Here is a 23,825-nt window from a genome sequence, read left to right on the forward strand (position 1 = left end):
GTTTTAACAATATACATTATATTGATTATCTAACACTGAGCTAGTTATTTGGATATTCCTCTAATATTAATAAGTGCAGTCATGAACAGTCATGAGTAAATAAATGAACAAGAGAATAATATTTATCACCTGAGAAAGTGATAAATTTCCCTCAATCTGACATGATTTTGATCAAGGTCTCTGTGTGTATATGTGCGTTTGGTCAAATTATGTAGATAGAATTTACATCATCCTTGTTCTGCAGAATTTACTAAAAGACAATGAAAAGTAATTGATTATTCACTATTTAGCGATTTCTCCTTTACTGTATTCATTTAGATCACAAACCATTGGTAGGAACAGTGAACTTTTTGTTTGCATTCATTTTTATTACTTGCATGGTCAGAATTTTAGACAATTTTTTGCAGGTAGCAATTTTATTTTGTAAACAAGGGTAGTCTATAAACATTATCCTCTGAACTACTAAATTTTTTTCTTAAAATATTTAGATTTAGTGGACTTAGTTCTTGTGACCCAGTACATTAAGAATTAATATTTCATACACAAAAGAAATGACCACACAGCTTTTTGTTAATCCTGGATTCTACATGGAATATATATTTATATCCAACCAAAGTTTTTAATTTTCTTGTACCTATAAACATCCAGAACAACACATAATATCCAGAACAATTGAGAAATTTGCCTTTGACATCATTTTGTTCCAATATATCTTTTCACTTACAGCAGAGTTATTGAGAAATGCTCTAAGTGTCCAAAACCTCCCGACTGGATAGATTGGGCTGAATTTCATATCTGACCCTACACATATAAAACTGTGAACAGAACTATAATTTAGTAATAAATATTAAGAAATTGGAAGTCATTTACCTTAAATCATTTTTAAGGAAGTGGTAAACAATCTTGTAACTTACACCATCATTGAGGTTGATGATAAAGGAGTTTCTTCTCCTTGAGAAAAGCAATACTTTATTTCTGGAAAAGCCAATCATCTAAATAAGTCTTCAGGAAGGAAGATGAGATTTTCTAGAACATATGATAAATGTCAATTAGGAGATTTTTTATTAGAAATTCTCCCTTCCTTTCTCAGGACCTCCATTCTTGGCAAAAACAAAACAAAACAAAAACTATGTAGTCATGATCTCCCTAATGGGTTCCAAATCAAAGGACTCTGTAACAGGTAGTAGTTTCTCTCCAGAAGTCTTCTGTGGACTTTATAGATTTATTTAAAAGATCATGAAATTGCTGACAGTTTTTAGTTCAGATAACAATTAAAAATAAATAGGATGAGTTAGAAATAAGATAGGCGTAGACTCTGGAAAGAAAATAAAACTAATTTAGGGGCAGAGGAAGAACCCAATTAATACCAAAGCTGAAATATTCCTTGATTAGGTGTAAGAAGACATGAGTTCTGGCTTAGGTCTGTCACCAGCCAGCTGTGATCCTGAGTGTCGCTTTCTCTTAGGAGAGCATCCTCAGTACAGGATTGGACCAGTTCCACCCTGAGGATGAGCTTTAAGTAAGATAATTTATTTTTTAAGCCAAGCAGTCTATTAAAAATAGACATATTCCCTTGCTATTATATTCCAAAATACTAATAGTTTTTGTAACACTTTAAAGATTAATTTAGTGCAGCTAGTAGCACACGTCATTTTATTTTTATTTAATCTTGAGTTCTTTAAATGCTGTTTTGGACAAGCAATATATAGTTTAGTAAAGTGATAAAGAAATTTATGACAGTAAAGATCATTATAAATTTGTAATGATTACTGGTTTCTTTTTTTTTTAAATCTTCATCTGAAGATATTTTTTCATTGATTTATAGATTGAGTGGGAGGGAGGAGGAGAGAGAAACATCAGTGTGAGAGAAACATGTCAATTGGTTGCCTCCTGCATTACCGCAACCTGGGTGGGGTCCATCCTGCAACTGAAGTCGGAGCCCTTGACTGGGAATCAAACTCAACACTCCTCTGTCCTGGGGCTGACACTCTAACCTCTGAGCCAAACCAACCAGGGAAGAATGATTAATGGTTTCTATCATCAGTACAGTAAATATAATACTGTATTAATTATTTTAGATTTATTTGTTTCACGGGAAAGATTTTACAGGCCAGTCTTTCTAAAGTTAAATTTCCATCTCTAGCAATAGAGAGGAATTTTTCTCTTAAAGAGTATACTCTTTTCTATCTTCCTACAAAATGACTTATCCTAAATTGAATCCACACGGCTATATTGACAGCTATATCATTTCTGAGGCATGTCTATACTGACGTGCGTGTTACCAACACCTTTGACCACTAACACACTGTTAGGTATACATCACTTGGTTAATTAAGATTCATTATTTCACTCCATCTGGAATCTACTGTTAACGTATTCATCATATTTTCATTAAGTCGAGGTTGCTTGTATATTAATGATAATTTCCATTGTTATTACCAAAATATGGTCTAGCCAATTAGTAGACACTGGAAAGTGGGGGTGGGGTGGGGAGGGAAGGATATGGATTCCTATAAGAGTAAAAAAAACATTTCTTTTGCATGTAATAGTGTTAAATTGTAGCCAATGCATTCCTTCTCATTAAAAGTTTAAGGGCTTAAACAGAAAGACATTGTGCAGATTAATACTTTAGGAGGTTATGTGAACAGATGCCAACTTTCCCCCAGGATATAACCTAGAGGTAATGTTTCACTGCAAAGTGATTGCAGCTGGGTTTGTCATTATGATGAAAGCCTTCGGTTCAAACACCAAACCAAAGAGGGTCCCTTCAAGTGTTAGACTTCCCCCTGCTCCAGTCTACTGAAGTACTTTTTTTATTTTCACTTCCTCTTTGAATTTTATTTTCATTTCCTCTAAGGTAATGTGGCAGTTATCTTAACAAATGTTTTTCATCTTCTGACCTGTGACATAAATTTACCTTTCATATGCTCTTTATAACATTGGTTCAGCCCTTTAAACCTGCACTGCTGATTCTAGTCTCCTTTGGCCTTGATTGCTTTCCTATACTTGCCTTATAGTATCACTTATTTGTTCATGTTAAATACTGAGTTACAAATATTTAAAATTAATGTCATATTTTTTTGTACATAAAATGAGAGCATTATTAATCCCTGTCTTTGTTATAAACATTATTGAAATTGTATACTATTGTCTGTCTATGAAATCATTCTTATTATTTCACATATTGAAGATGTAACAAACTTCTGTAAGGGTTTCTGATCCATTCACATATTGAATAGACCGAGTTTGGTGTTTTTTTAAGGACTGTTAATTTGGTATTTTCCTCTTTCTTCTAGACAAAGTGGAAAAAAACCCACCTGTTAAGGGCTCCCTGTCTGGAAAAGTCAACCTACCTTGTCATTTTTCAACCATGCCTACCTTACCACCCAGTTACAACACCAGCGAATTTCTCCGAATCAAATGGTCAAAGATTGAATTGGACAAGAGTGGAAAGGATTTAAAGGAGACTACTGTTCTCGTGGCTCAAAATGGGAATATCAAGATTGGCCAGGGCTACAAGGGGAGAGTGTCTGTGCCCACACATCCTGAGGACGTGGGTGATGCCTCCCTCACCATGGTCAAACTGCTGGCAAGTGATGCGGGCCTCTACCGCTGTGATGTCATGTACGGGATCGAAGACACACAGGAAGCTGTGTCATTGACCGTGGATGGTAAGACTTTTGGAATCTATAAGGTTGTATAACGTGATACCTGGTTCGAAGCGTTGCGAAACAGCACTCAAATGCAACTATTGTTCAGGGTTTGGATAAGTGGGAAAACCAACAGTCTCTGTCTTTCACCAAAAGTAAACTATTTTTTTGCAGTGTGGTATGTGTGTGTGGTGTGGTGTGTGTGGTGTGGTGTGTGTGTGTGTGTGAAGGAAGGTGACTTTTTGCACAGCAACCTCAATGATTCATTGTAGAAAGTATAGTTTGAACACTGGAGGTAATGAATACAAAGACATGGTATATACTTCAAGATCATTATTAAGACCTATCAATGATAGCTTTTTAAGACTGTAAAGGCTAATCTACATTTTGTTTTAATTTTTACATATGTGTGTATGCACATAAACATATACACACACATATACATGTATATAAACACCAAAAAAATCCTTTTCCTCCTTTTTCTCTCACTCTCCTAATATGATTGTTAAAATCTTTGAGTTTTCTTTTAAGAAATATAAATTCTGTCTTGATTCACATTGAAGATATAAGGCACTTAATAAGTACCACGGTACATATCACAATGCCTTAAAAAGGCCACGACTCAATAAACATTTGAATTGGATCAAAACAAGAACTCTGTGATTTTTTTTTTTAGGGGAAATATACTAGTTGTTATCCATTCAGTCCTGCAGTGATACATTTTGGTTTTAGCCTTCTTTCAGTAGGGGTTTATGTGTCATTTGAATTTAAGTTAGGAGACAAAGCAAAGAAAAATTGTTTTAATTGGGTAAACACATAATGCCACAGCTCTTGGAAGAAGAATATTTTGGCAAGTTATTAAGCAAAATTCTTATACCCAGACATGATGGAACAGATTTTTCTTCCAACCCTCCATTTCCCTATAATATATTTACCTTTCAGAAATATACACAAAGGGCTTTATTAAAACTCTTTCTTGTGTAGCCAAAAGGAAATACTTTACATTTCAGATGCAACAAATTAATTTTCTGGACATCCTTTTACATTCATATTCTATTGCTCTCTTCCATAAATCTATTTTTATGTTATCCAGGCATCCGCTAACTGTCCCAGCCTCTTTACTCTTTTACGCTTTTTATCATTTATTTTAGTTGGCATAGAATTGTTTTGTTCTATTACTGTTTCTCTAGATCGATAGGTAATAGTGTTAGATGCACACATATATAAGTTTTTGTAATAATATATATCAGTATGTATAATATGTAAATTATATACATATAAATATATATAAGTATATATATATATTTAAAATCCCCAAAGGAGTTTAACAACTTCTTACAATTTTCATCATTAAAACATTAGCAATGGATTTGCCCCTTGCCCCTCTGAAACAATTAAAATCCTCTGCTTAATCTCCTTAGCCCCATGAGGTCTGCAAATTATTCCAACAATTGCAGGTACTTGTGCAGACTGAGATTCCCTGCCTGGGTCGTGGAGGCCCCTTGGTGCCCCCTTACTGACAGTCCTCAGTGCACATGGGAGATTTTTAATGACCAAGAAGACTATTTGAAGTTTCAGTCAACATATGACTAATTTAAAACGATTCAAATTCTTGCTTAAGCCTTAGGGATTATTATAGACTATGTCTCACATTTACCAAATACCACCACATACACTTCTTGGTGATTTCAGAGTAGCTCTGTAAAGGTAAAAATTTCCTGAAAGACATTTGATGATTTTTCTTGTTTGTTTTTGCAACATCAAAAATGGGAAAACAATTGTTAGATGTCGATGCCTGTACTTGGCGCAAATCTTTTGTGTTGATCCCGATCAGATGTGCTTACCTATGACATGGCTAGTCTGTTCCGCCATAGTTACTTCATTGGCACATACCTAAGAGAGAGACAGTCTGAGGGTGGGCATGTGGGAGATTCTTATGGCTAGAAGTTAGGCTAGGAAAGAGACTTTGTCAACCCCAGGAAAGTACTAGGAATAAAAGGAGAGTGGAAGATATTCCAGAAACCAAAATTCATTCTGCATAACAAAGAAGAAAAGTGATCCTAAATGAGGTGACTTAATAAAATCTCATTTGTAAGACCCAGATGCCCCAATTTCTATTTTTCAGTGACTTCTCAGACATGTTAGCTCGACTCACTTTGCAGAATTATAGACATGTGTTGCCTTAGTTACTCCAGTTAAAAATGGAGAAGCTCTTGCTGAAGTGGGAGGAGAGGACACACAGCTCCACCCCTCAGTGGTTCTTTCCTCAACAAGAATTGCTAGTTCATGCCCTGGCCAGTTTGGTTCAGTGGTTGGAGTGTCAGCCTGAGGACCAGAGAATCCAGGGTTCGGTTCTCACTAGGGGCACGTACCAAAAAAAAAAAAATTGCTAGTTCATGCAACTCCTAAAATCTACTACAATGACAATGGAATTTGAGGCAAGTACCAGGATTCCTGACTTCTCCCCATGGAGTCTGGAGAACTGTGTTTCTCTAGACCCTAAATTAGGCTGGTCAGATAGTGAACGTGATAAACATTTAAGTAATACTTAATAGCCTATCCAACATTTTAAAATCCTTGACCTAATTCGAATGTCATATCAGTCAAACAACATAAGAAATATTAGCTACACTTTAAGGGGGAGGAAATTAAAGCTCAGCATATGATTAGGGAGCTAATTCGGGATTTACAAGCCTTCTCATGCAGACATAGTGCAGCACCTTTTCCATCTCAGTATACTGTCTCTGGAAGTAAATAGCTCATGTTTTATGTTTAAGGGAAATGGTATTAATGAATGTTCCATGTGCTTCTTTTGAGTTGGCCCTGGGAAAAATCATGAAGTAGAAGTTGGTCTTGTGGCCCCTTAGCTCTTTGTCTCTCTTGCAAAACCTAATCCCTTTAGTTGTCCGCTGTTCCTATGGTAGCCCGAATACTACCTGCATTAGGACAACTATCTACTTCTTGCGATTCAGTGGCTTAAATCTTAGGTTGTTTACGTGTGAACAGAAAATTTGTCACTAGGAAACTTTCTGATGGAACAGAATGGGACACCTAAGTGAATGGCATTTCTGGGGTCTCCTCACATCCCATAGTTTTGCATAATGCTACATAAAGTAAAAATAAAGAATGATCGTGATGTTATTACCATGTTAGCAATTAATTGGCTACATTGCCCCAAGGAGAAACTTTGCATGTTGTGGTGGGGGATTTGGACATGCCCGTAATTGTTTGCTGCTATCTTTGCAGGGGTTGTGTTTCACTACAGGGCCTCCACCAGCAGGTACACCCTGAATTTTGAGAGTGCGCAGAAGGCTTGTTTGGATAATGGGGCGGTCATAGCAAGTCCAGAGCAGCTCGATGCTGCCTACGAAGATGGATTTGAGCAGTGTGATGCAGGCTGGCTGGCTGATCAGACTGTTAGGTGAGCCGTCTGGGGGCCACAGGCTTAATAATCCATCAGTCTGGGGGTAAGAATAAAGTACTAATTATTAGTTCTTTCTTTCCCCAGATATCCCATCCGGACCCCCCGAGAAGGCTGTTATGGAGATATGATGGGGAAGCAAGGTGTCAGGACTTATGGATTCCGTTCTCCTCATGAAACATATGACGTGTATTGCTACGTGGACCATCTGGATGGTAAGATGTTTACGTTTCTCTAGTTTCGTTTGAACTAAGAAAATTGAGGAAAGACAGGGAGCATGCTGGAATAAAACAAATCTTCATGCTTGTTTAAGTTCCAAACAGCAACATTTAGTTTAAATGACCATATGATTCTGTGGTGAAATAAGCTTACATTAAAATGGAAAGAGAAGGAGGAGTGTGTAAATGGTTATGCAGGGCAGAAATGTCTTTAGCTAAGAGCAGTTTTCTTTCAGTCATGCTGCTATTGGACTATTTCCAATACACATTTAAAGCATTAAGAATAGAAAGTTGTAAGGGTAGTACCTATTTTTGTGAGAACTTCAGATAAAATCCTGTGATGACAAACCATTGTGAATCCAAGTGCTGATAAACACCCCAAAGCGCAACTAAACTTAAGCTAGCCCTGGGGTGGGGGTCCATGTTTCTCTTCTGTTTATTTTGCTGCACTGATATTCAGAGCAATCAAGCCCTATTTGGCCAATCAGCACGTCTGAAAACCACCGACTTTGTGGTAGGTGCTCTGCTAGTTGTTAGGGATGTGAAGCCAGGTAAGATGTAAGCCTTGCTTTAAAGATGCTTCGAGCCCGATTGATGTTAGACTATCATTTCTCACTCAGCATGAGTCAGAGATTCTTAAACACAAGTTTAAGTTCTATAGTGGCAACATTAGCTAAGGGGTACAACGAATTTTTATTGTAAAACATATGGAATACAAGTTTCTGTGACTTCTGAAATGGAGTTTCATTTGTATCAAGAGATATTTTAGAAGCCCAAATATATAAATAGGAGTATTGAATTGAGTAATACATTAAACAATGTGGGTGCACATAAGAAGAATGATGTCAATTTTCTTATCTGTAAAATTAGGGGATTGGACTAGATAATTTATGTGGTCTCTTCCAGCATTATAATTCTGTGGTTCTTTGATTTTATGTATTGAATGAACAGCCTCAGAGACTGAGAGCTGAAAAGAAGCAGCTTCTATTTTCCTAATGCCCTGATAAATTTGAGCCAGAGGGCCTGCATACAAAAAGCCTGCGGAATTGTGTTTCTGCAGCATCTTAACACTCTTCTTATAACTCTCAGTTAAGACTGGTAGACATATTTTCTAAAGCAACAATTTCCCTTTTTGTACAGGGACAAAGGAAAAAAAAATACATGTAAAGTCTAAGCTATGATATGTAGTTCTTCTTCTTCCTTTACTATGTTTCATTTAATAGGAGATAGTTGGTAGGAGAACCTAGTCCCAGGAAATAAATTAGGCTATTGCTATTTCAGTCAGATGGAAATTTGTACCCAAATTCAGTAACGTGGGATTTTTAAATCATTGCTATTTTAATTTAGAATAGTATCTATCAGAGTGATAGTTATAAAAATTTCTGGAATGCTGGTAATACTGGTGGTTTTGAAAAAGTATGCATAAGTTCTAATGACCTAAACGAGCTTTACCAAATATCATTGAAATGGCGGCTTTCAGGTACAAATCCATGGCCTGATCCAGATACGAAGAATTGTCACAGGCCAGTCTTCCTGATGGAGAGACAGGCTGTACTCACACAGTTTCCAGATGGAACACCGCAGGGCCCCTCCGTGTGTCTGTTCCTCAGTCTTATCCTGATGGAGCTACCAAAACCCCCTCTCTAAGGCTACAGATGCTTAACTTTTTAGGAGACCAGAGGACTTTCTGTTTCTGCAGAAGTCCTAGAAATTCCATGCCCTTTACAAATATTGTTTGAAATACTTTAGTCACTCTGAACCCATTGAGCTGGCTCCCCCACAGTCTGTTCAGAGTATCGGAACTAGTGTGGTGGAGAGCTGCTCATGCAGCACAAGAGAAGGATTCATGAGTCTGTGAGAGAACTTTTCCACCCCCGTGAACATATCACTGCAAAGGCGATTGCTCTTCGTAAAACCAGTCTATGCCCCAGTGAGACCCAGCTGTAATCTATACAGTCCCTTGGGACAAATGTTCCACATTTTTTTTTTTTTTATCCTCACCCGAGGACATTCATCGAGGACATTCATTTTTCCATTTTTTTGTTCAGACAGAGCGAGAGGGAGAGAGAGGGGGAGAGAGAGAGAGAGAGAGAGAGAGAGAGAAACATCGACGTGAAAGGGACACATCGAGTGGCTGCCACCCGCACGACCAACCAGGGCCGGGGACAAACTGCAACCGAGGTACATGCCCTTAGCGGGAACCGAACCCGGGTCTCTCCGGACTGCAGGCCGGCGCTCTAACCGCTGAGCCAAACCGTCCAGGGCCAAATGTTCCACATTTTTGATGACTAAAAACTTATAATGTATAACATAGCATAAATTTAGTTTGGTATTTATGCCAAAGCAACATAATTTAAACCTTTTTGTTTTAGCATGTAAAAGTTGGAAGAGAAAAAGAAAAGAATCAGTATAAATACTAATTCAAGCACTGGCTAAAGTTTGTATCAGCAGAGTAACCACGTTTTTATAGGTTTCATTGAAGGAAATCAACAAAGCTGGAAGATAGTCAGTGTGTTTACAATGACATTGTGCTGAAAAATTTTTCCTTCTTGTTTTCTGTCCCTAGGAATAATTAGCAGATCTTGGGACACTGGTCTTTTCTCTCTTTTTTTAAAAAAAATCCTCACCCAAGGATATTTTTCCATCTAACTCCTGATGAGGGGTGGGGAGAGAGAGAGAAGAAACAAAACATTAATGAGAGAGAGACACACCGATTGGTTGCCTCCTGCAGGACCCTGACTGGGACCAAACTGCAACCAAAGTACACGCCTTTGACCGGAATCGAACCCGAGACTCTGCGGTCCGATGGCAGACGCTCTAATAGCTGAGCCATATTGGCCAGGCTTGTCTTTTCTCTCTTAACTGGAAAGTGGACTGGTGGTGAGGAGCTGGGTGGGGGGGTTGACGAGTGCTTTTGTGACTGATGATGTAAGAAAAAGATGCCAGGATCATTTTTTGTAAGGTCTCCCTCCATCCTTTACTGAAGTGTGTGTCCTCCCTCTGAAGTAAAGACCATTGGCTAAATTGTGAATTGATACAAATTCTTGTAGAAAATTAACCATATAAAATTACATCTGGTGTTTCAGGGCCACATTGATAAAAGATTATTTAAAGTGAGCCAACATTCCTCATAAGAGATAGTAATTGTTGTTTTCATGGGTATAATAATTCTCCCCTATATTTTGTTGTATTTTGACCGCCGAGTGGGAGTGAGAGGTGGGGGGACAGTGAGAGTGAGCGATGGACGTGCTCAGAATGCATGTGCTGGGACAGGTACGCCGTTATGGACAAGGCACAGTTACTTCAGATTAGAAGCTATACTATTCCAGATGGTCTCACAAAAACTCCAGTGAAGTATGAAATGAAACCTAGTTCAAAAAAGAAATTAATTTTGGCCCTGGCCGGTTTGGCTCAGCGGTTGGAGCATCAGTCTGTGGACCAGAGAGTCCCGGGTTCGGTTTCTGCTAGGGGCACATACCAAAAAAAAAAAAAAGAAATTAATTTTGTTTTAATTATCTATCATCAAAGATACTTAGTTGACAGGAATCTGGTTCTTAATTCTAAGGTGCTGATTATAACAGTTATGCATGTGAATACAATATTTAATTCTATGTTGTAAAAATAACTTACTAAGTTTAAAAGAGCAATTATATTGGCTATATTCGCCAACCAGGCATTCCATGATAGCTTATGTTCTTAGAAATGGTCTAGCCATTATGGTGGTTTATTAGCCATGATACAGTGACAACACACTGTTACTAAGCAATGAATAAAGTTAAGGGTCTATAGTAGGACTCTAGAACTTAAGATTTATGAAGTAATCCTTATTAGGAAGTTTAATCTTTGTTTCCTTATAAGGTAGATTTGAAAATTGTCGAGAGGGTTTAGAGTAGAGTTGAGATGATCACATAGTAGGAAACTCAAGGATTGGGGTCATTTAGGGGTAGGAAGGACAATGCTGAGAGAAGACTCTTGGCAGGCAGTTAAGTTTCTTATAATTAAAATAGGCAAGACCTCCACTGAGTCCCACCTCTGTCACTTACTAGTTGTGAGACCTGAACAAGCCTTTAGCTCTGTAAGCTTCAGTTTCCTTTCTGCTAAATGGGGGCAACAAGAATATTTACTCTTTTTTTTATTATTAATTTTGTTTCAGATGTTTCTCCTTTTTTTCCCCATTGACACCCTCCTCCCCATGCCCCCTCCACCCCGTCCCCAGCTTTGTTGTTCATATTCATCAGTTACACTTAATTTTAACCATGGTATAAAGATGGAGTGGTTTAATGTGTAAAGATTTTATCACAGTGCGTGGCAAAAAGCAAGTGCTCAATAAATAATAGCCATTATTATGGCTTATGAGTATATGAAAGGTTATTTCCACTGAATTCATAAACATAAGAAGTGAGTTAAAATTTAACTTTGTGAATTACATTCAATATAACAAATTTTTCTGACAATGAATATTGTTAAATGCAAAAAGAATCCTGATGAGCCCAAAAAATTTCTCTGAAACTTTCTTAAAACTAGAATTAGTCTAAAATGTTATGAGTAAGTTCAATGCTCTGTCAAAGTCTGAGTCATGGTGCTTTGAAGGATAAAAAAAATAACTGGAAATGAGTCACTCCGTGAAGAAGGGTGACACTTACATCAAGGCATTTTGAATATGATAAGTTGCTTGAACATTATTGAATAATTAAAAATAATACTGTGGCAAAATGAAAATTCCTTTATTATCCCTCCTAAATTGTTTGACATCAGTTTATTCTTTGATTAGAATATTATCTGCTTGAATCACAGTGTTCAGGAATTAATCTGGTGTCTGACTCTCCACAAAGGGACATGGGCACATGAATACGTCCACTTTGCCAGTGGCGGATTTCAATAGTTCTGAAAATGCTCTGTGAATTAATATTTTTCTGTGCTGAACACTGGCACTTTAATAGCAAGTTTGTGTATATAATTGTATCTGTGGCAAAAAATAATTCCTAAATAAAGTAGATGAGAGTTTTGGAAATGATGGAGTCCAATGTAAATATCTCAGCTGAAAAAAACACTAAAACGTTTAAGGAAACTTTCTTTTTTAATGAAATCAGTAGATCGTATCTGGTTTCTTTATGATAGCAGGTACTTGTAAGAAAATAGCCTCCTTTATGAAGGGGTTTAAATCTCCCTGCAGATAAGTCAGAGGGTAGTCGACGAGGTCAGACTGCTTGCTTTCATGGCTGACCCTCTTATTCCCTTGCAAATGAGTCAACACTTCCAGTCTTGTCTCCAGATCCCACAGACCACTGACCCAGGAGCTCCTTGCCCCTCTGATGTGGGCAACCTTGGAGACCTACATTCTCTTCTTGTATTAGCTGTATTTCTTTGTAGCCCTAGCTTTTGGCTTTTACTTCACCCAGAATAACTACCACCCTACCATCCCAGTCCCTGGCTCACACAAGTTTCCCTGAACACTGACGTGTCTGTACTGAGCTCTTTCATTCATTTTATAACCCCATCTGCATCCTAGTTCATCTCTTGCACCTTTACCGTCTCTGAAACCTGAATGCTTGACTATAATCACCCTCCTGCAAATGTTTGCTTACACCTCCCACCTCCCTGTCTCCTACTGCCTGTGGTTCTGAGAGGGAAGGAACCACGTGTCCTCACTATTGCCCTGGCACACGGCAGGTGTGCCACAGATGGAGGGGGTAAATGAATGAGTTAATAAAGGAACCTCCAAACTGTAAGTGCCCACTCTGCTCACCTTGGGAAACTCCAGGCTTTGTCACCGTTCTACTTGCTTCTCAGTTTTCCATTGCTCCGATTCCCTTAGAAGTTTAATTTCATTTTTGTTCTCTTACATGCAAACTGTCTGTCAAATGCCTTGTAGGCGATTGGGCCACAAATGTACAGCAAAAAGAACATGAAAATGGTAATTTTAGCTTTGGATGTCTAACTTTAACCTCTTTTCTGAACTCCATATGGATGTTTCTAGTTGTGAATCATTTTGGTGTCCATCTCTGGTTCTGATCTTCAAGGGGCCTGTTTTATGACCACCAAGCACTGGAACACCATGGCCGTGCCATTTACCTACTCAGCGTTGTGTAATGAATTTTCTGTTGCCTTCCTCCTCAAGCACAAATCTGCCTGATTTTTGAAGCCCCTCTAAGCCCACTCGAGAGTAACCTGTTCAATGCAACATGAGCCCGCAGACCTGTCCTCCACAGACTAGTGCCTGCTCCTGCCGGCTCATCTGCTTTGGTCCTCAGAGAACACAGGCTCCCCGGCTTCCTAACACCCTGCTCTTCCCTGCACCTGTAAGCACTGCTTGCAGGAGCCCACCTTTGGCTCTTCCAACTCACTGAGATTTCCTGGCTCTGAACTCCCACTCTTCTTAGACCCACTTCCACAGAGTTGGTGTTTAATTATCCTCTAGTTGCTTCATAGTCATCAGATACAAAATGTCATCTACTAGTTTTATTTCTGCAAAACTTCTGGTAGAGATAAGGCCAAAAATGTCCTCTATAACTCCCTCAAGCACAATGAAAGACCTATTTCAGTAATAGACATGTTACTTACTCAAGAGATACTTCGTGGTAATTGCAATATTTCTCCAAACTTTGTACTTTCTGGAGGCTGTCTCTACTACCATTTTATTTCTAAGTATTTCAAAAACATGCCAAGCTTTGTTCATCAAATTTACTAAGGATTATTTTTTACCTTTATTGTACCACCATGATACTACTTTTTCTTTTTGAATGTCTCCTCTCACTTGTTTTGGTGATGTCTTAGAAATAATTCTTTCCTGGAGATACTCTTTTGTCCTTTCCAGCCTCCCACAGTAATTTCTCTTTGTTGCTTTGTCCTCTCATGGATTAGTTCCTTTGTACCTATTCACAAATTAAGGCTAATGTTCCTGCTTCTTCCAGGATAGCTCTGTCACCTCTATTACTTGTCTGAAGCTTCCATCTCTTCCTTGTGTCTGACCTAGAACCAAATGTAAGCTTTTGTTGTTGTTGTTGTTGCTATTGTATAAGCTCCTTTAGAGGTGAAAAGCAAAAATTTAGGTAAAAGCTTGAATGTCATGAAACATGTCTTAGAGCAGGGCTTAGTTCCAGCCTTTTGGAGGCTTCAGTTGGACCAAAATCAGATATTTTAAAAAAATTTTGTGTGATTTTTTTGCCTGTAGATTGTCAGATTAATTATTTATTTTAAGAGAATTTATGCCATGTGGTCTACAGAATACTTCACTGAGGGGAGTTATTTAAGAATTAGTAGATGAGTGGATAAAAAAGCTGTGGTACATTTATACAATGAAATACTATGTGGCTATAAAAAAGAAGGATCTCTTACTCTTTGAGACAGCATGGAGGGACCTGGAGAGTATGAAATAAGCCAGACAGAGAAAGACAAATACCATATGATCTCACTTATATGTGGAATCTAATGGACAAAATATGTCCAGAGGCATGGATTTATGCAACAGACTGACAGATCCCAGAGGGGAGGGGAAGGGGAGGGTGGGAGGAGATTAACCAAAAAAACATATATGCATATATACATTGTCCATGGATACAGACAATAATGTGGTGAAGGCCTGGGGAGGGGCAAGGGCTAGGTCAAGAGGGGCAAAAAGGGAGTAAATGGGGGACATCTGTAATACTCTCAATAATTAAAAACAAAAAAAGGATTAGTGATACTGGGCTTATTTGGTTAAAAAGGCCCAAGTCAGCTAGAAGAGCTTCCTGCACACTTTGGTTCAGCAGATAATTCAAATATTGATTCTGGGTTACAAAACCTCTCCACATTGATTGAGGCTGGTGTGAGAAGATACTGAAAATTTTTTAGATATTCTCTGTAGAACTCACAGAATCATAAAGCACAGCTATGGCTATGCCTCTTATATAGGCTTTGGAGATTGACATAACTTGTTAGGACTTTGAAACTGACCTTGGAGTTATTTCTGTTGAGGTGATTGAATGGTGTAGCAAAGAGCCTGTGATGAAGGTAATGAGGCGTGGCATGCTAAAGCACCTCTGGTAAATGACATCTTCATTCAGGACAATGACTCCAGTAGATTGGCTGTGAGGTCGCCATAGGTAGGGTAAGCAAGGAAACTATTTATTATATGGTTGCTTGTCAGGCATTTTTTTTTAACCCCTTCTTTTTGAACATAAAGAAACTGAGGCACCAGAGAGGTTAAGTGATTGGATGTGTCCTATTTTCTGTTCCACTGCAGTGGATTCTCAGGGCCACCAAAGACTCCCCAGCAGAGCACAGGCGGTCTCACAAACCAGGACAATGCAAAGTGCTCTCACAGCTCCTCCCCATCTCTGATTTATCACAGAAAAGTGTGCTCATTCTTATTTGAGTAATGGTGCATTACTGATTTGATCGCAAGGATTGTCACTGCTGGGTTGAATGATAACTCTCTTTTTAACTTTTTGGGGAACTGCTAGACTGCTGTCCAATATGGCTACACCACTTTACATTTCCACCAGCAGCATTTTGGGGTCCTGCTTCTTTCACATTCTCGCCAACACTTGTTTTTATCTGACTTTTTGATTATAGACATATTAATGGTATGCAATAATATATGCAATAATATCTGATCATGGTTTTGATGTGCATTTCCCTGATTGCTAATGATTTGAGCAACTTTTTTGTGTGCTTTTGGCAATTTATATTATTTTCTTGGAGAAATGTCTGCTTAGAACCTTTGTCCATTTTTTAATTGGGTTATTTGCCCTTTTGTTAATTGAATTTTAAGAGTTCTTTGCATACTCTAGATTGAAGTGCATTTTCAGATACCATATATGACCTGCAAATATTTTCTCCCATTCTGTGAGTTGCATTTTTACTTTCTCAATTGGGTCCATCGAAGCAAAAGAGATTCTAATTTGGATGAAATTCAGTGTATAATATTTTTCTTTGTTTGTGCTTTTGGTCATATCTAAGAAAACATGGTCAAATCCCATGTCATGAAGACTTCTGTATTTTCTTCTAAAGTTTTATAACATTTGTTTTACATTTATTTTCTTTTATTTTGAGTTAATTTTTATATATGGTGTGAGGTAAGAGTCCAAATTCATTCTTTTGCATGTGGATGTCCATTTATTCCAGTACAAGCTGTTGAAAAGACTGTTTCCCATTTATTGGCCTTGGCGCTCTGTTGAAAATCAGTTGATCATAGATATATGGATTTATTTCTGGACTCTCCATTCTATTCCACGGATCTTATATCAGTACTACGTTGTTTTTATTATTGCTGCTTTGCAGTAAATTTTAAAATTAGAAAATGTGAGAACACCATGTTCTTTTTTACCAAAATTGTTTTAGCTATTCCAGGTCCCATATTAATTTTAGGATCAATTTGCTGATTTCTACAAAGAAGCCAGTTGGGATTCCAATAGGGATTTCATTGACTTTCTAAATCAATTTGAGATGTACTGTCATCTTAACAATATTCACTCTTTAGATTCATGAACATGAAATGTGTTTTTTTTTTTTCTTTTTTTGCTAATCTTCACCTGAGGATATTTTTCCATTGATTTTTAGAAAGAGTGAAAGGGAGGGAGGGAGAGAGGGAAAGAGAGAAACATAGATGTGAGAGAGACACAACGATTGGTTGCCTCCCGCAGACCCATGACCTGGGATCTGGGATCAAACCTGCAACCCAGCTAACGTGCCCTTGACTGGAATTGAACCCGAGACCCTTCTGTCCACAGGCTGACACTCTAACCGCTGAGCCAAACTGGTCAGGGCATGAGATGTTTTTCTATTATTTTGATCTTTAATTTATTTCGATGATGTTTTTCAGCTTTCAGGATATAAGTTTTGCAATACTTTTGTTAAATTTAGTCCTAAAAAAATGTATCTTTGACACAAATGTAAATGGATTTTTATTTCTCTTTCTGTGTGTTTGTTGGAACTATAGACGTCCAATTGATTTTATATATTGATATTGTATCTTGTATCCTGAAATCTTGCTGAACTTATTCATTGTAATAGCTTTTTAATGGAATCCTTAGGATTTTCTATAGTAGTATATATTTTTTCATTTTATAATATTACCTTTAAAAAGTAGAAATACCTTAACATAAATTCCTTGGAGCATGTGATAGTCATTTGCTTTAAGGTTTTTATGTCACGGTTTCCTGGAGTTCTGAGTTCAAAGAACTGGAAATACAGTGGCCATTTACCTCCCAACTGTGAAACTTAAAAAAAAAAAATTATACACACAAAAAACTAGGCTGATCCTCCTGTGTTGACTGGCAATCATACTGTGCCTGTCAGACCAAATAACACGTTTATTCTCATATATTTTGAAGACTCAGACACCCAGAAATTTTTTAGAATTTCTTTATCACCCTAATTAAAATCTTACTGCTCTGTCAATGGGAAAGAATGAGATTGACCTCCTGAAAACCATAAAAATGCGTTTAAATTTTAGTGGAGTTTCCTGTGTCTTTTAAGCCCTTCAAATTGACATACATGAGCTCTTGTGTAATAACTCATTGACAAATACATGGACTCCTTTTTCCATAAATGTTATCTGATTTAGAGAATGTTAGCTGCCCATCAAATTCAACTAAATGACAATTCTCTAATTAATTAGAGGTTACAGATTTCAAAACCCAACGTCTATGCTTTCAGCCACATTATGCTTCCACTTCAGCCTAAGACGAGGGAGAAGTTGGAAAGGTGCTGACTTGGCTCTGCAGTCTCATTACCTCTCAAATTAGAAATATCACCAGCCTCAGGCTAGAAATGGAGTGAAGCTACTTTGGGAGACCGGGAGGTTTTCTTGTCACTGTTAACAAGAGGTTGGTGGTCTCTGTGCTGGTTAAAGATCAACTCTTAGGAGGATTGACATGCTTTTGAATCATCTACAAATATCGGCCCTCAAAAAGTTGTATTGCAGTGTATGTTAGCTGCTAACCAAACATGCAGCTGATGGGTTTCGTAGTCCAGGGGATAATGAACTCTAGTCTTCATTGCTTTGATCTTGTGTATGTAGATACAGGCAAAAATGAGACAGAGAGAGAAAGAGGAAGAACAGGAAAAGAAACGTCTTTTGAAAAAACGTAAATGTCCAAAACCTCAAAGCTAATAGTAATTATGTTGAATTATTTTTATCACTGTGGTACTTAGCATATTCCGTAAATGGTTTCATTTAGAAGCTCATTTCAAGTGACTACTTCTAGCTCACACCGTATCTACTTTTGCACACATTGACTTATACATCCTTTGGATCCAGATAGCAAGGAAATGCAAACCTTAAACTTCCTTACAATGAAAAAAAAAAAAAATTGGGAGTTCTGTTCTCAAATGGATAAAATTCATAAGAACTGTTTTTTAGACCAGACAGTTCAGGAAAGAAGGGTGATGAGCACAGATAAACAGAAGAAGCATAAACATTCATCACACTACTGAGCAAGTATATCCTGCTGGAAAACCGTGGTGAGGTCTCAGCTTTGCCAGCCTATCAGCTACAGCGGAGGAAAGAGTGGAGTGTTGTCTGTGATTTGTGATCACCTTAGTGATCCCAGGAATTGTCAGCAGGCGGGAAGGATTCTACCCCACCTTTGCTCTGGACCCCGGCTCGTTAATCTTTCTGAGTTACTCCTGGGTATAAACTCTCGCTTTTGAACAGTATGGGCCATTTTTTATGTTTTGATTTGTTTTTATCATTGTTTGCCTTTTCAGTATGTGTCATTTTTGAGTTAGCCAGGAAACAGCTTTTCCACTTAGCAATCAGAAGTGTGGAAAAGAAACATGCATGGTCCCATTTCCAGGGAGTCTTATAGCAGTTACTTGTCAAATTAAAGTGTTTTTTTTTCTTAATTCTGATTATGTTAATTTCCATGATTAAGGTGAATTTAGTTTGTGGAATGTCAATAGATATTAAAGTCACACCAACAAGGTTTCCAGTTTCTTCCAGGACTTCCCTGGAAAGTTGAAATAGTGGGAATAATTCAGTCACAGTATTTAGTTTGAAATTTTGGAAAAGGATGGGTTAAGAATACTGCATATATGTTTTTCATAAAATATGCAAATTAGCCTGTGTGTGAAAGCCTCTGTTCTACATTATATTTTATGTGTATACTAATGTGAATGCATATGTGTACACCTAGATCAAGTCTGACTTATAACAACTTAAATTAACTTAACATTTTATCTTGATTAATGCATTGTTTTATGTAAATAAGATATTCTGTGCACTTCTTTTCTGACATTTTATTTCCTCTCTTTATCTAGAGAAAAATGAAGTGTTATTTCATAGGTAGATAACATTTTGAAACGTTGCAAATCTGTACTCTAGTTACAGACTTCATAACATGTGTCCTGGAGATATGGCTGCTTTGATGAGGCCACTTCTGGGACTTAATAGTGGACTCGTTGTCAACTTATAAAAGTGATGCTTGCTCTCCAGGAAGAATGATTATTCAGTAAATCCAAAATACGTGAACTTGTTTAGTTACAAATGTTGCAGTGTAGACCTAGAACACAGCTTTGTCCTGTGCTACTAGGATTTTCTCTCACAGAAAGCTTTGCTTTCCCCTTCTCACTCTCCAGGTGGTACTGTGATAAAACTCAGAAGGAACTTTTATTGCCTGTATCAGAGTCAAAAAGGTGATTTTAAGATACCCTCCGGGTAGGAACTTATACAACATGACCAATTAAGTAATGTTGGAGAGAAACTAAGCAAATGGACTGAGTGGCTTTGCTTGGTCTCCCATGTTTGCTTTTTCCTTCTCTTGTTCTTTGGTTCCTGATTTGGCGTTGCCTTAGATTTTGTATCTTGGAGCATTCTCTTGTGATCATTCATGTTTGGACCAAGACTGGAGTTACTATATTGTTACCAGCCCAGACTCAGTATCTGTCCCGTTTCATTCCACTATGCTATAGTTTAGAATGTATTATTTGACCTGTAACTGATTCCTGACTATAGACTTAAAAACTGAAAGTAGATCAATAAAAACTTTGAAAATCTTAATATCTTGACTGCTTTCTCAATGTAAAAGTGGTCAGTATTTAGCCCAAGACTTGCATTCTAATGTGAAATATGGTATGAAAGACACGCCTACAATTTATTATAGAGGAGAAAGCCTGATGTCTCTATCGGCTGTATCTCGCTTTACTTTTTGCAAAAAGATCTTCTTTTTAAGAAATGAGCTCCTTCTGTGTTTGACTTAAAAACTGTCTTAGATGCTTCATCAGAGCCCCCCACTCTGCCCTAACCCCCTTTGCTCACTTGCAGTCTTTGAAGCCACCCTGGGAGGCAATTAAGCTATCCTAATGTGCCTTTCTTTCTACTTTCTTTAGTTTTGGCTCCTTCTTTGATTCTGTGTGGTTGCCTGATCCAGTTACTCTTGCTTCCATCTTGACCAGGTTGACAAATGGCCAACCAGAAATTTGATACTAATTTATAGTTGTTATGGATCAATTGAGGTTCTTCTTCATTAAAACGCGTATGTCTAGAGCAATGTTTTTCAAACTGTTCCATGAAACAGATTCATGAGGCATTAAGCAATATGAAAAGAGAATTCTTGCCCGGCCAGTGTGACTTACTGGTTGAGCGTTGACCCATGCACCAAGAGGCCTCTGGTTCCATTCCTGGTCAGGGCACATGCCCAGGTTGTGGGTCCAATTCCCAGTGGGGAGCATGCAGGAGGCAGCTAATCGATGTTCTCTTTCATTGATGTTTCTATCTCTTCCTCTCCCTTCCTCTCTCTCTAAAATCAATAAACAACAACAATAAAAAAGAGAGAGTTCTATGGTCAAATGGTGTGGAAGTCCCAATAAATACTATTATAAGCTCTGAGAATTCTTGCAGAAATGAAACCTGTCAAATTACTTGTGTTTGTTTTTCTAAATGCAGTTGTCCAGGGAACTCATTCTTTTTGGAATACCTAGTCATATCTTAAGATTCACCAGTTTTGTATGGAAGACTTTTTTGTAAATTATGTTCTTAGAACTTGAACCAGAAGTTAACAATTTTCCTGATCCACATCTTCAACAATAAGTTTTTAATAGATTAATTCTGAATTAAACAGTGGGTCATCAACATTTGTATTATGTTAGATAAAAATCATATAATGTCAGCCCTGACCAGTTTGGCTCAGCGGTTAGAGCGTCGGCCTGCGGTCCAGAGAGACCCGGGTTCGGTTCCCGCTAAGGGCACGTACTTCGGTTGCAGTTTGTCCCCGGCCCTGGTTGGTCGTGCGGGTGGCAGCCACTCGATGTGTCCCTTCACGTCGATGTTTCTCTCTCTGTCTCCCTTCCTCTCTCTCCCTCCCACTCTATCTGTACAAAAAATGGAAAAATATCCTCGGGTGAGGATAAAAAAAAAAAAAAAAAATCATATAATGTCAAAGGATTATCTAATTAAACCCAGACATTCAATTAATTAAAAAAAAAAAAACTTGACAGGAGGTTATAAATGCCTAGAAATACAGAACTCTTAGTGATATGAATTAGTTCAGTTACTGCTATCTGGGTATTGCCCATTGATTTTCCCATTGTGTGTGTGTGTGTGTGTGTGTGTGTGTGTGTGTGTGTGGTTTGGGTTTTAGTATGAAACTGACACCAGGATAGCCTGGCATATTTTAGAAATTAATAAGATGTCCTGGCCTTAATATTTTGAGATTAATACATAAGAAGGGCAAAGTGTGGACATTTAACTTATCACTTTGGATATAGGTTTGTTGTTAATCATGGGAGTATCAGGATGTTGTAGTCCTGGCTGATTTGGCTCAGAGGTTAGAGCGTCAGCCCATGGTCCAGAGAGACTTGGGTTCGGGTCCCGCAGTTTGTCCCTGACCCCAGTTGGGTCGTGCGGGTGGCAGCCAGTGAATGTGTCTCTCTCACATCGATGTTTCTCTCTCTCTCTTCTTTCCTCTCTCCCTCTTGCTCTATCTGAAGATGAATGCAAAAAATGTTCTTGAATGAGGATAAAAAAAAAAAAAAAAAGATATTGTCAAGTATTTCCATAGTGTGGCTCTCTCTATATCACTAGTTTTTTTTAACTAATCTTTATAGATGAAGTCTTTTCATTCTTACCTTAAACTCGATGTCAGTTAAATTTTCATTTTATTTGTCTGAGTTATAAAAAACTTAATAGTGATGTACCTTTCAATATTTTAAAATTTTTATTTTTATGTTTAAAAAATTCCTACATATAAATAAAAAAAAAAAATGGGTGGCATTTGGGAATAATAGAATTTAATCAAATAAGTAAAATCATTAAATCATCATTGTATGAATATTGAATAGATAGATGGAATTGTACCATCCAAAATGAATTAAATAATTGCTATTTTGATATAAAGTTCTATTTAACAAGCATTTCTATATAAAAACTTCCATAAGTAGATTTTTATGACTAAATAGTAATAGGAGAATTCTATTTTTAACCTACCAGCACCTTCTGAAACCGTTCTTTCCTCTGATACCGCAAACATGTAGCTGTTTGAGACAGGGACACCAGTTCCCCGTGAAGTCATGCCATCGTTTTTCTGTATTAGCCCTTTGGTCTGGCCGCATTTGGAGAAACCGATTTCCCTCAACAGGTCAACTACCATAGCTGTTTGGAGAAGCAGTTTCACTCAATTAATTATATACTCAATTAATTATATTTTGTTGCCCTGCTCTGGTTGGTCGATCATTCCTGCTACTTAAGAGGAACAGTAGTTTTACCTCAATGTAGAAGTGCCTCGCAGTGCAGGAAACGAAGGCAACAGCGAGGATTGACCAGCTGTGGCAACAAGCTAGGGCTCCACCTTGGAGGGAACCGGGCCGACGCGGCCCCTTCACACTCGCCCTCCTTTCTGTGAGCTGCAAGTGTGATCCCAAGTGGAGGAGGCTGCTCAGGGCCGCGCAGACCAGCCTCTTGGCTGCCTTTCCCCCTGTTGCTTTGAGCCAAACCCATAGGTGAGATCAATCACCTGCTCCAGACAGCCGCTCCCCACAGCCTGCCGCAGAATTAGCTTCACGTTAATGTGCTGCTTGGGAGGGAGGGAAGAAAAAGAGCACCTTGTTTCTTAACGAGAACTTGAAATGGCATTCCTTTAACAAATATGATGGATACATGCTCTGAAACTGTTGTGACCCTTATGCTTCTAAAACTGACTAGGGAGAGAGACATGGAAGGAATGGGGAGGGAGGGACTTACATTCTTATAGTGTATTTTTAGGTTTGAGATCGTGAAAGGACAATGATCATTTGCCAGACCCGATCATTAAGGAAAAACCTAGTCACATCCCACCTTACATTTTTTTTCAGTCAGGTAAAAGTCATTTTTCTTTCTCTTCTTCGAATAATTCTTCTTGAGATGGGACCGAGTTTCATCAGTAGCAATTTTAGATTTACAGCGAGAAAAGCTGATATGTGTGATTTGGCTATGTTTCCTGTGACCAGTTTTTCTTGTTTTATAAAACTGTCCCACTCAGAGAGGGCAATGGCTCCATTCGTTGTAAACAATCGCTTATTCCAGCTAAGTTTGGTCAGGTGGAGATCTGAATTGTAGGGCACTGCCGTTCCTGTTGTCAT

General features: G+C 38.0%; 1 protein-coding gene across 3 annotated transcripts in view; it reads left to right on the top strand.

Annotated features, from left to right (window-relative positions):
- VCAN (versican) overlaps window positions 1-23,825 on the top strand; it is a 112,185-nt gene that overhangs the window by 16,905 nt on the left and 71,455 nt on the right. For all 3 annotated transcript variants that reach the window (XM_036278811.1, XM_036278810.1, XM_036278812.1), the window contains exons 3-5: window positions 3,297-3,671; window positions 6,897-7,071; window positions 7,159-7,286. In XM_036278811.1, coding sequence (XP_036134704.1) covers window positions 3,297-3,671; window positions 6,897-7,071; window positions 7,159-7,286 — 678 coding nt within the window. The remainder of the gene's footprint in view (window positions 1-3,296; window positions 3,672-6,896; window positions 7,072-7,158; window positions 7,287-23,825) is intronic.

Source organism: Molossus molossus, unplaced genomic scaffold (assembly GCF_014108415.1).
Source record: "Molossus molossus isolate mMolMol1 unplaced genomic scaffold, mMolMol1.p scaffold_m16_p_3, whole genome shotgun sequence".
NCBI classification, from domain to species: domain Eukaryota; kingdom Metazoa; phylum Chordata; class Mammalia; order Chiroptera; family Molossidae; genus Molossus; species Molossus molossus.